The sequence below is a fragment of the Sebastes umbrosus genome, chromosome 11 (assembly GCF_015220745.1).
Source record: "Sebastes umbrosus isolate fSebUmb1 chromosome 11, fSebUmb1.pri, whole genome shotgun sequence".
NCBI classification, from domain to species: Eukaryota; Metazoa; Chordata; class Actinopteri; order Perciformes; family Sebastidae; genus Sebastes; species Sebastes umbrosus.
In genome coordinates this window covers 24,802,763-24,814,837 of record NC_051279.1, presented here as the reverse complement: position 1 = coordinate 24,814,837, position 12,075 = coordinate 24,802,763, and the positions used below count along the sequence as shown (strand labels likewise).

At 41.9% G+C, this 12,075-nt stretch overlaps 1 protein-coding gene across 1 annotated transcript; it reads left to right on the top strand.

Moving 5' to 3' along the window:
• Positions 1-1,199: 1,199 nt before the first annotated feature.
• On the top strand, positions 1,200-11,531 carry LOC119497441 (immunoglobulin superfamily DCC subclass member 3-like). Its single transcript, XM_037785573.1, has 11 exons — positions 1,200-1,527; positions 1,617-1,761; positions 1,839-1,969; positions 2,131-2,268; positions 2,408-2,566; positions 7,259-7,424; positions 8,234-8,487; positions 8,574-8,738; positions 8,841-9,029; positions 11,191-11,298; positions 11,404-11,531. Exons 1-11 carry the CDS (start codon positions 1,200-1,202, stop codon positions 11,529-11,531), a joined length of 1,911 nt encoding a protein of 636 aa, XP_037641501.1.
• Positions 11,532-12,075: the final 544 nt, after the last annotated feature.

Sequence of the window (12,075 nt, the reverse complement as noted above, 5' to 3'; positions counted from 1 at the left end):
AGATTGACCAGATTGATCAGATTGACCAGATTGATCAGATTGATCAGATCTCTAGTTTATCATCTAGAACAGAAGTTTAAAACTACGCTGAAGCAACAACAACATAGATTGATCATGAAAGTGCTCATGGGAAATATAGTTTCATGAGTCTGAAGGGTTAAAAGAGAAACAGGAAATATGAAAATAAGGGCTCATTTAAAGAGACTGTTTCTAACTTCTTACACGTATAAATCAATCCGGGTCGGTGTCCCATGCGCGCTCGCCTGTGGCTACGCTGTTCAGACTCAGACTCCAACACAAACTACACGGAAGCACCAAAACCACAAAGTTCTATTTAGTGAAGCCCGTCTGTTAAACAGTGTTGGCCGCGGTCGCAGGCTGTTGGTCTCTCATGATGCTCTTTAACCAGTTCAGCTCCGACTTATTGATCCAGTATGTATTTATAACAGATCAAACTTCTCTGTAGTACAAGTACACAAGTATCAGTAGTAACATGAACTCAGTGAAGTACTGATAGTACAAGTACACAAGTATCAGCAGTAACATGAACTCAGTGAAGTATTGATAGTACAAGTACACAAGTATCAGCAGTAACATTAATGAAACAGGGTTTGTGATCCCTTGGTATTGACTGCAGGTCCCTTTAGGTGTGTAAACCCTTAGTACTGTCTGCAGATGTTTGTGGGTGTATAGACCCTCGGTATTGACTGCAAGTGTCTGATCTTGAACGTTGGTTACGTTCTCTGTCTTGTGACATTATTCATATTTTCTGTTTCAAACAGTTAATTAATAATACATTGTGTTATTGATCATCAACAGCTTCATCATCATTATCATTATCATCACCACCACCTTCATCATCATTATCACCCTCCTCTGACTGTCAGTGAGTATTTCATGTTTCTTATTTCTGTTGATTTAATGAAGTTAATCAGAAACTGTAGTAAAACATACACAACATGTGTTGGTATTAATCAGGAAATTAATGAAGGTGTCATTTATTTCTGTGTGTTAAACAGCTGATATTAATATCACAGTTGATTGATTAATTTCTCAATACATTTATTTATTTATTTATAAACAGAAACACCTGATCTCACCTCAGTGACTCATCTGTCTGTCAGACTCTGACTAATAAAGTTTCATGGAATTGAATTCAATCACCAACATGTGACTGTGAGGTCACTGTGATGTCACTGATGAATTTCTCTCACCTCCTCTCAGGTGTGGCAGCCTCAGAGCTGGCCTTCCTCAAAGAGCCCAGTGATGTCATCGCGGCGAGGGACCGCCCACTGATGCTGGACTGTCAGGTGGAGGGGGAGGGGCCAATCTCCATCACCTGGAGACGGAACGGTGTCCCCGTGGCGACCGGCGTCAAGGCGACGGTGCTCGGTAACGGCACGCTGCTCATCAGAAACTTCTCTAAGAGACGAGGGAGCAACGAGACGGACGCCGGCGAGTACGACTGTGCTGCTCAGAACCGCTACGGCATGTTGATCAGCCGCAAGGCCCGGGTCCAGCTTGCATGTGAGTCATATGACCTCTACGGACCAGAACATACTAAGAACATATAAAAAACATACAGCAGGTATTCATGTCTGTCTGTCCCCCCCCAGACCTCCCTAAGTTCCTGTCCCACCCAGAGTCCGTGGCGGTGGATGAAGGGGGCGTGGCCAGACTCACCTGTCAGGTAAATGGAATCCCAGAGGCCAGCATCACCTGGCAGAGAGACCAAAGCCCACTGAGCACCGAGGACCCCAGGTATGTATTCAATATATACTCAAGGTATAATTAACATTAACATTTTACGTATATATTTAACATGTATTTGTGTTCAGGTACACTTTGCTGCCAAACGGCGTGCTGCAGATCACCAGCGTTAGGCGAACGGACAGCGGTTTGTTTCGCTGCGTCGCCTCCAACATCGCCAACACTCGATACAGCCAGGAGGCCCAGCTGTCTGTCACCGGTAAGACAAAACTGAGGGCAAAGAAAGACAATTTCAAAGACCAAAATGAGGGCACCAAACCCCACAGACAACATCTTCTACCTGTATCTCTCTCTCTCTCTCTCTCTCTCTCTCTATCTATCTCTCTGTGTTGCTGATGATGTTTTCTGTTTCCGGTCCAGTTGCAGGATCCAGGATCTACCGGGAACCCGTCATCCTGTCCGGTCCTCAGAACCTCACCATCAACGTCCACCAGACCGCCATCTTGGAATGCATCGCCACAGGAAACCCCCGCCCCATCGTGTCCTGGAGTCGCCTCGGTAACCAAAACACCAAAACACCAAAACACCAGACTTCCTTCAAATAAAGCTTTGATTTTCAGTTATGGATCAGTTATTGATTATAGTGGTAACCATGGTAACGTGATGCCCTGTGTGTGTGTGTGTGTGTGTGTGTTAGACGGGCGGTCCATTGGCGTGGAGGGGATCCAGGTGTTGGGAACAGGTAACCTGATGATCTCTGATGCCACGCTGCAGCATTCAGGAGTTTATGTTTGTTCAGCAAACAGACCAGGAAGTAGATCCAGAAGAACCGCGCTGGGACGCCTCGTAGTACAAGGTACTTCATAATACTTCATAATACTGTGTCTCTGTCACTCTGTACTACATATATATGTATACATATACACACACAGCTGTCCTCATTACTATAGAAAGTACTACAGCGTTAACTTGTTGACTCTTTTGTTTCCTCATTAAAAATAAATCACCTTTAAGTTATTTCTATCATAAATATGATGTCACCAACTTCACTTGAATCCTGATTCTTTATCTTTATCTTTATCCTGAATCTGAATCCAGCGTGTAAAGCTGCTGATTCTTATAGTATAAATATACTTCTTATAAATATTATAAATATAATGTATAGTATAAATATAAATATATATTATAGATACCGTATATAGTATGAATATAGATATATTATAGATATATAGTATAAATATATATATATATTATAGATACCGTATATAGTATGAATATAGATATATTATAGATATATAGTATAAATATATATATATATTATAGATACCGTATATAGTATGAATATAGATATATTATAGATATATAGTATGAATATAGATATATATTATAGATATAGTATAAATATAGAGATATATTATAGATATATAGTATAAATATATATATATTATAGATATATAGTATAAATATAGAGATATATTATAGATATATAGTATGAATATAGATATATTATAAATATATAGTATAAATATAGAGATATATTATAGATACCGTATATAGTACGAATATAGATATATTATAGATATATAGTATAAATATAGAGATATATTATAGATATATAGTACGAATATAGAGATATATTATAGATATATAGTATGAATATAGATATGATCATCACATGACGATCAGCTGATCAGTCAACGGGCTCTTATTGTGGAAACACTTTCTGTTCAATAGCAGCTGACTGGTGAACTTGAACTCATCGTGTCGAGTGTGTAAACACATGAAGTGTGTGTGTGTGTGTCTGTGTGTGTCTTTGTGTCTGAAACATCACATTCAGTTCAGTTTGCTGCTCTTCACCCCCCCAACCTCTGACCCCTGACCCCTGACCTCTGACCCCCTGAGTGAACCAGATCTGTGGATCAGCAGACAAAGAACCTCCAGCAGCTTCCGTCAGCACAGACGGAGAGAAAACACTGAAACACACTGAAATCACAATAATACTACTACTGATAATACTAAATAATAATAATAATAATAATAGCAATAATAATGATTATAATAATGATAATAACAATAATAATAACAAGACATAGAGCTGCAGCTGTCTGTCTGCAGGTTTGAAGCGTCTCTGTTCTCGGCTCTTAATAAACGTCAGAAGCATTATTTCTGTTTTAGTTCAGTATTTATTTCAGATGTTCTCTGGAGAACAACGTGAGAACCTTCTGAAACATTTATAACACTGTAGAACGCTTAAAGAACCTTTTCCTGAACATTCAGGAACTGTTAAGAACGTTTAGAGACGTTAACAAACATTATCTTCACACATGATGTATAAACGTTGACAAACCTTTTTAAGAACGTTCAGGAACGTGAACAAACCTTTGGGAACATTAATAAACGTTATGAAACGTTATGAAACGGAGCAGAACGTCTGAGTTCAGCTGAGAACCAAAACTGGAATAATTAGAGTCAGTGAAGAATCACCTCTGACCTCCATCACAGCAGCCTGCAGCAGCAAATTACCCTCCTCTTCCTCCTCCTCTTCCTCCTCATCCTCCTCCTCCTCCTCAGGATCAGGTTCAGGTTCAGGGCTCCTCTGGGGGTCCAGCACTCTCCAGGACAGTTAGTCTGAACCCTGATCTGGATTCTTTCAAATGAAATAATTCACGAGGCCGTCATTTAAAATGTTTTCAGATGTTTTGTTTTTGACCTGATGAGATTCATTTTATTGTTAAAGGAAACAGGAAACAGGAACTGATAATCAGAATTCTCATCATATATATATATATATATATATATATACTTATATATATTACATTTTCAGCTGCATGTTAACGCACACTCTGTTTCTGGGTGCATTTGTTTCGTCTGCTGCTGCTTGCAGACAGAGGTGACGGGGGCGGGGTCAGAGGTCACACAGGCTCATTGTGTGTTTGTGTGTGTGTGTTTGTGTGTTTCCCACACTGAGAGCTTCATTAGAATAATTATTAGCATGTGAAGAGTTCCACTTCACAATGAGGACTTTATTCACCCCCAAACTCCGTCTGTCACACAAATATTCATAAATATTTATAAATATTCAGGAATATTTAAGAACCTTTAAAATATTTATAAACATTCAAGAATATTTAAGAACCTTTAAAAATATTCATAAACATTCAAGAATATTTAAGAACCTTTAAAATATTTATAAACATTCAAGAATATTTAAGAACCTTTAAAAATATTTATAAACATTCAAGAATATTTAAGAACCTTTAAAATATTTATAAACATTCAGGAATATTTAAGAACCTTTAAAAATATTTATAAACATTCAAGCATATTTAAGAACCTTTAAAAATATTTATAAACATTCAAGAATATTTAAGAACCTTTAAAAATATTTATAAACATTCAAGAATATTTAAGAACCTTTAAAATATTTATAAACATTCAAGAATATTTAAGAACCTTTAAAATATTTATAAACATTCAAGAATATTTAAGAACCTTTAAAAATATTTATAAACATTCAAGAATATTTAAGAACCTTTAAAATATTTATAAACATTCAGGAATATTTAAGAACCTTTAAAAATATTTATAAACATTCAAGCATATTTAAGAACCTTTAAAAATATTTATAAACATTCAAGAATATTTAAGAACCTTTAAAAATATTTATAAACATTCAGGAATATTTAAGAACCTTTAAAATATTTATAAACATTCAAGAATATTTAAGAACCTTTAAAAATATTTATAAACATTCAAGAATATTTAAGAACCTTTAAACATATTTATAAACATTCAAGAATATTTAAGAACCTTTAAAAATATTTATAAACATTCAGGAATATTTAAGAACCTTTAAAATATTTATAAACATTCAAGAATATTTAAGAACCTTTAAACATATTTATAAACATTCAAGAATATTTAAGAACCTTTAAAAATATTTATAAACATTCAGGAATATTTAAGAACCTTTAAAAATATTTATAAACATTCAAGAATATTTAAGAACCTTTAAAAATATTTATAAACATTCAAGAATATTTAAGAACCTTTAAACATATTTATAAACATTCAGGAATATTCAAGAACCTTTAAACATATTTATAAACATTCAGGAATATTTAAGAACCTTTAAAAATATTTATAAACATTTAGGAACCTGAACACAAATAATCTCTCATATGAACAGAAATGTGTGTGTTTTGCTCTTGAACTTGAGTAACAGAGTGTGTGAAAGGTCGTCGTTTCTCCACAGATCAAATTTATGTTTTAGTGAAACAGCGCAACCCCCCCTTGTATTGATAGATGCCCCCCCTCCCCCCGACCTCTGACCCCTGTATGTAGAGCAGAGATGGGGGCGGTCCTTCAGGAGGTTATTTGGGGTGACAGAGACACATGTGTGTAGATGGTCTCTCTGTTACCGTGGAGACGGACCGGCCGGAGGCGAGACAGCACCTGGCTGTCTGCTGGAGGATGGAGGGGGGGGAGGTGAGGGGGTTGATGGAGGGGTCAGAGGTCAAATTGGTGTTCAAACACAAAGACACGTTCAAGTTCACACTGGAGTGTTTCTCATGCAGAGTTCATGTGTTCATGTGTTCACGTATAAGAGTCCGGGATTCAAACTCAAACTATTAATATTAAATAATAAACATCTGAAGAGATTAATGAAAAAATATTTGATATTTAATTTATATAGTATATATATATATATATATAAGTCACTCTCTATCGCTGAAGGAGGAAACACAACAGTGATTGAACCAATGGTCCACTGATATTTAATTTGATTTAATATTTTATTTATATAGAACTTTTCAAAACAGATGTTACAAAGTGCTTCACAAGACAATTAAAGCAGATAAATAAAATGAAAATAAAAATAAGGTAACTGTTAAAACAGAACATATCAATAATAATAAAGTACTAAAGTCGTAGAACAAGGTGATAAAAACAAACTGATGAAAGTATTTATATATTTTCAGTATTATGACCTGGGTGTCTTTGGAGACATTCATGGAAAAAATGCTGTGGTATAGAAACAAAAACTGGATCAATGAACACAATCTGAAAAGATGAAGCTGATGTTTCAACAAAGATAAACTCTGTTCGATCTGAGCTGATGGTTAAATGGTCTGATCCTGAGTCAGAGCTCTGCTGCCCTCTGGTGGACACCACCAGTACTACTATATACTCCACATGGTTGGAATATACTGTATATACTCCAGTGTAGTATCTTATAAAAATAGTAATAACAGTAGTAAATTAAGGCAGCTCTCGGCACCCCCCCCATGTTAAGGGTAGAGTTAGAATACAAATGAATTAATTATCTTAAATTAATTTTATATCCTGTTGTTGTTCTTGAAACTTTAGATTGGTACAAAAAAAAGTCAACTTGAATGTGAAGAAAATATTTGTAATTTAAACAATTTAAAATGTCACTATCTACTACTGCTGATACTAATACTGCTACTACTCCAAAGAGCACTGCAACAACTCTGCATAATAATAATAATAATAATAATCCTCTAAAAATTCTGTGTGTCTGCAGCTCCTCCAGAGTTCGTTCAGTGGCCTCAGTCCGTCTCCAGACCAGCAGGAGGCAGCGCCGTGTTTAGCTGCACGGCGTCCGGCGCTCCGGAGCCGCATCTCATCTGGTTGAAGAACGGCAAACTGCTGACGCCCAGCGGCAACGTCAAACTCACCAACGGGAACACGTAAGAACATCAACAGAGACCAGTATCATCCTAGACTAGAGACCAGTATCATCCTGGACTAGAGACCAGTATGTGAGAGGAAGTATCATCCTAGACTAGAGACCAGTATCACCCTGGACTAGAGACCAGTATCATGCTGGACTAGAGACCAGTATCATCCTAGACTAGAGACCAGTATCATGCTGGACTAGCGACCAGTATCATCCTAGACTAGAGACCAGTATCATGCTGGACTAGCGACCAGTATCATCCTAGACTAGAGACCAGTATCATGCTGGACTAGAGACCAATGTCGACCTGGACTAGAGACCAGTATCATCCTGGACTAGAGACCAGTGTCACCCTGGACTAGAGACCAGTGTCACCCTGGACTAGAGACCAGTATCATCCTGGACTAGAGACCAGTGTCATCCTAGACTAGAGACCAGTATCATCCTGGACTAGAGACCAGTATCATCCTGGACTAGAGACCAGTGTCACCCTGGACTAGAGACCAGTGTCACCCTGGACTAGAGACCAGTATCATCCTGGACTAGAGACCAGTGTCACCCTGGACTAGAGACCAGTGTCATCCTGGACTAGAGACCAGTATCATCCTGGACTAGAGACCAGTGTCACCCTGGACTAGAGACCAGTGTCATCCTGGACTAGAGACCAGTGTCACCCTGGACTAGAGACCAGTATCATCCTGGACTAGAGACCAGTATCATGCTGGACTAGAGACCAGTATCACGCTGGACTAGAGACCAGTATCATGCTGGACTAGAGACCAGTATATGAGAGGAAGCGTCTCTCTGTCTCCCCTGCAGGACTCTGGCCATCACCCGTATCACCCCCGAGGACGGGGCCATCTATCAGTGCATAGCGGAGAACAGCGCCGGCACCAACCAGGCCAGCGCCCGCCTCGCCATCAGCCAGGAGGGGCCCGAGCTGCCCGAGGCCCCCGCCGGCCTCCAGGCCACGCCCCTCAGCACCAGCAGCCTGCAGCTGACCTGGGAACAGCCCACAGAGCACGTCAGCCAGCAGATTATAGGATACGTCCTGCACATCAGACGCCTAGGGGGTAAGGGACTGACCGGAGATCAGGTTCAACGAGACTCTGACCTGTGTTTGTTGTTCCCTCTGACCTTTGACCTCTGACCTCCTCAGAGCCGGACAGCGCGGAGCTGCAGGAAGCCGTCAGTAAGACCACCTTCAGACACGAGTTCAACAACCTGGAAGCAGCCACCACCTACTCCATCTACCTGAAGGCCTACTCCGCTCTGGGAGGAAGCCAGCAGTCCAGCAGCATTACCGCCACCACACACGGCGGCGGTAAGCTACGTCCACCGTCCTTGACACTGTCCACCTTAAACACTGTCCACCTTAAACGTTAGTTCCCCATGTAATCACGGTCTGTCTCCGTCTGTCCCACAGTTCCCAGTCCTCCCAGTTTCTTCACTAAGGTCCTGAACCAGACGGTCATGCAGGTGTACTGGGAGCTGCCCAGTAAGCCCGGGAAGCTGGAGGGCTTCAGACTGGAATACCGCGGGGTGTCCAACCCAGACGTCCAGGGTCAGGAGACCTTCCCAGGACACATCAACACCCACACCATCTCCCACCTGGGTCAGTCACAGGAACAGTACAACCAGCTACAGCTGGTTAGCACCAGTTAGTTAGTGATCTAACCAGTAAGAGACGCTGCGTTCAGTCAAATAGCAACAAGTAGCTCCAATGCTAACTGCTGCTAAAACCACAACATCTCCTTTTTATATTTCTGATGAATAAACAACTACAAGGTGCTACGCTTGCTGCTGGCTACCTCTATCTGTTCAGTTTCACACATTAGGCTGCAAGATAACACTGATGAGCGAGCATTTCATTTAGCTCGTTGCTGTAATGCTAATGTTTAGTTAGCTGGTTAACAGTAACTGTTGGACTAACTGTGTCTCGCTAACAGCTTAATAAGTAGTTAGAGCAGGAAAGTAGCAGCTTGCACTTTAAAACTTTAGCCTGAAGCTAACATATCATCATACTGTATATAGTATTTATGATTAGCATAAAATAAAATGCTAGCAAATGCTAATGCTGTTGTTGGAAGGCTAGTAGTTTCCCCTGCTTCCAGTCTTTAGAGACTATGACCTGGAATAATGCCACGTTCAATGTACTAACAACCTCTTTGTGATTCTGAGACGGACATATTCTTAATTTTGCATCATTTTAATTTTATCTGGATAAACACGGATGTAACTCAACAAGTGTCTAATTTAGGCTTTTTAAATGGTATGACGACGATGCTAACAGTGAGGTAGCCATCTTGGAATAATGTGAGAACACTCCTAAATTAAAGGGACTGTTTGTAACTTTTTAAGCGTATAAATGTAGCGGGTCGCCACACATGCGTGCTCGCACATGCGCGCTCGCACATGGCTGGAGCCTCGTCTCCGCTGCCTGCTCTCCTTCACTCAGAATGCACGCGCGTCCTCGCTGTCTTGCTCCACCTCTAGACGTGAACGCGCGCTCAGTCCACACTGCAGAAGAGTTAGTTTAGCTCTGAGAATATCTAGTGAATGCACAGGGGACGTTTGTGCAGAAATAAATGCTGCAGTTTCTCCAGACCAACAGAGCTTTCCCGTGTCTTGTGAAGTGATGGGGCTCCTCAGAGAGTTACGTTACCCTCTCGTTACCGACCGGGTGCCGGTGTCTCCTCTGCTCTCTCCAGCTGCGGGCGGAGAGAGCAGGGAGACACGCTGCAGAGCCCCGCTGCTTCAGCCTGCACTTAGGCAGGAAAAGCCAACACTAGGATCAGATCTAAATCATGTTCATGGAGAGACCTTCGTCTGGTCAGCTAACATTACTGCCAAGCAGCTGAAATATAGAGTGATATTGTGGTTTTAGCTGACGTGTGTCGCCTCACTGTTTTGAGCGACGCTCGTTCAGGTATATTTAGAGCGAGCAAGCGCGAGCCCGACGCTGACTTTCGTTGATTTCACGGCCACAGGTGTCGCTGTTAAGAAGCATTTCTGAAAGTTACAAATAGTCCCTTTAAGCATATAAATGTACCTGGTCGGGACACATGCACGCTCGCAAATGCGCGCTCGCGTGTGGCTGAAGTCTCTGCTCCTCTGCCTGCCTGCACTCACACCGCATGCGATCTCGCTCCACCTCTAGACGAGCATGCGCGCTCACTCCACACTGCAGAAGAGTTAGTTTAGCTCTGAGAATATCTAGTGAATGTACAAGTGGACGTTTGTGCAGAAATAAATGCTGCAGCTCCTCCAGACCAACAGAGGTTTCCCGTGTCTTGTGAAGTGACGGGGCTCCGCAGAGAGAAACGTTATCGCCGGCACCCGGTCGGAGATGGTAACGTTTCTCTTCCTGCAGCGGGGCTGAAGCAGGAAGAGAAACCTTACCGTCTCCGACTGGTCGCCGGTGTCTCCCTATTCTCTCCGGCTGCAGTCAGAGGCGATAACGTTTCTCTTCCTGCTTCAGCCTCAAAGCCAACACAGTATCAGCAGTGATTCATGGAGAGACCTTCGTCTGGTCAGCTAACATTACTGCCAAGCAGGTGAAATATAGAGTGATATTGTGGTTTTAGCTGACGTGTGTCGCCTCACTGTTTTGAGCGATGCTCGTTCATGTCTATTTAGAGCGAGCAAGCGCGACCCCGACGCTGACTTTCTTTGACTCAACGGCCACAGGAACAACGCTGAATATGCTAGCCGCTTCCAGTCTTTATGCTAAGCTAAGTCTTTAGCTATGCTAAGAGTTTGTTTGTTTCCCACAGAGCCGGCAGCCGTTTATGAGATCCAGCTGGTGGCGTTTAACGGGAACGGAGACAGTCCGTCCAACCGCCGCCTTGTGTCTCTGACTGACGGAGGAAACACTGCAGCAGGTAGGAGACTCATTGTGACCTGTGACCTCTCTGTGACCTCTGTGTGACCTCTGACCTCTGAAACCAGTGGAACCATTTTAACATGGTGTGTGTTGTTTCCACCAGCTGGTCCAAGCTGTAACTGTGATCAGTCTCACGCCTCCATGTCGACGCTGCTGGTCGGCGTTCACAGCGGCCTCGCCTGCATCCTCTGCTGCCTGCTCTTCATCCTGCTGGGATACAAACGCAAGTAAGGCCTTCATCATCATCATCATCATCACCACCTGATGATGTCGTCATCCTCACTGTGTTCTGGCTTCAGTTTCTTCTGCAGGAAGTCAGCGAGCTGGGAGACTCCGCCCACCCTGAATGGTGTCAGAGGTGCTAAAGGTCATACACCTGAGAGCATCGAGCTGAGTCAGGTAACACACACACACACACACACGGGTGTACTTCTATACTTGTGAGGACCCTCAGTGACATCATGCATCCCCTCACCTCTAACTCCAATCCCGACCACCTCTCTTTGAACCTAAACCCGACTCTGACCTCAGACCAGGTGTGAACCGGTCTGAACCCTCGGACACCTGAAAGTCCGTCCCAACAGTGAGGACCAGACAAAATGTCTTCTCTCCTAATGCTCAGACTGGTCCTCACAAAGATAGACGTACAAGAACACACACTGTGGAGTGTTAATTATAATGAGGGTTAATGTGACACCTCCCTCCATTATGACCCATCACGTGCTTCCCTCAGGCCAGGTATCCACGGCAACCACAGTGTTGCCACGACGATAAG

What these genes read in the sequence shown, in the direction of transcription:
- LOC119497441 (XM_037785573.1), top strand. Translation starts at nt 1,200, where the DNA reads ATGAATTTCTCTCACCTCCTCTCAGGTGTGGCAGCCTCAGAGCTGGCC. An exon ending in GGCCCGGGTCCAGCTTGCAT is followed by an intron (nt 1,528 to 1,616) that starts GTGAGTCATATG and finishes GTCCCCCCCCAG; the next exon opens with ACCTCCCTAAGTTCCTGTCC. An exon ending in GCACATCAGACGCCTAGGGG is followed by an intron (nt 8,488 to 8,573) that starts GTAAGGGACTGA and finishes TGACCTCCTCAG; the next exon opens with AGCCGGACAGCGCGGAGCTG.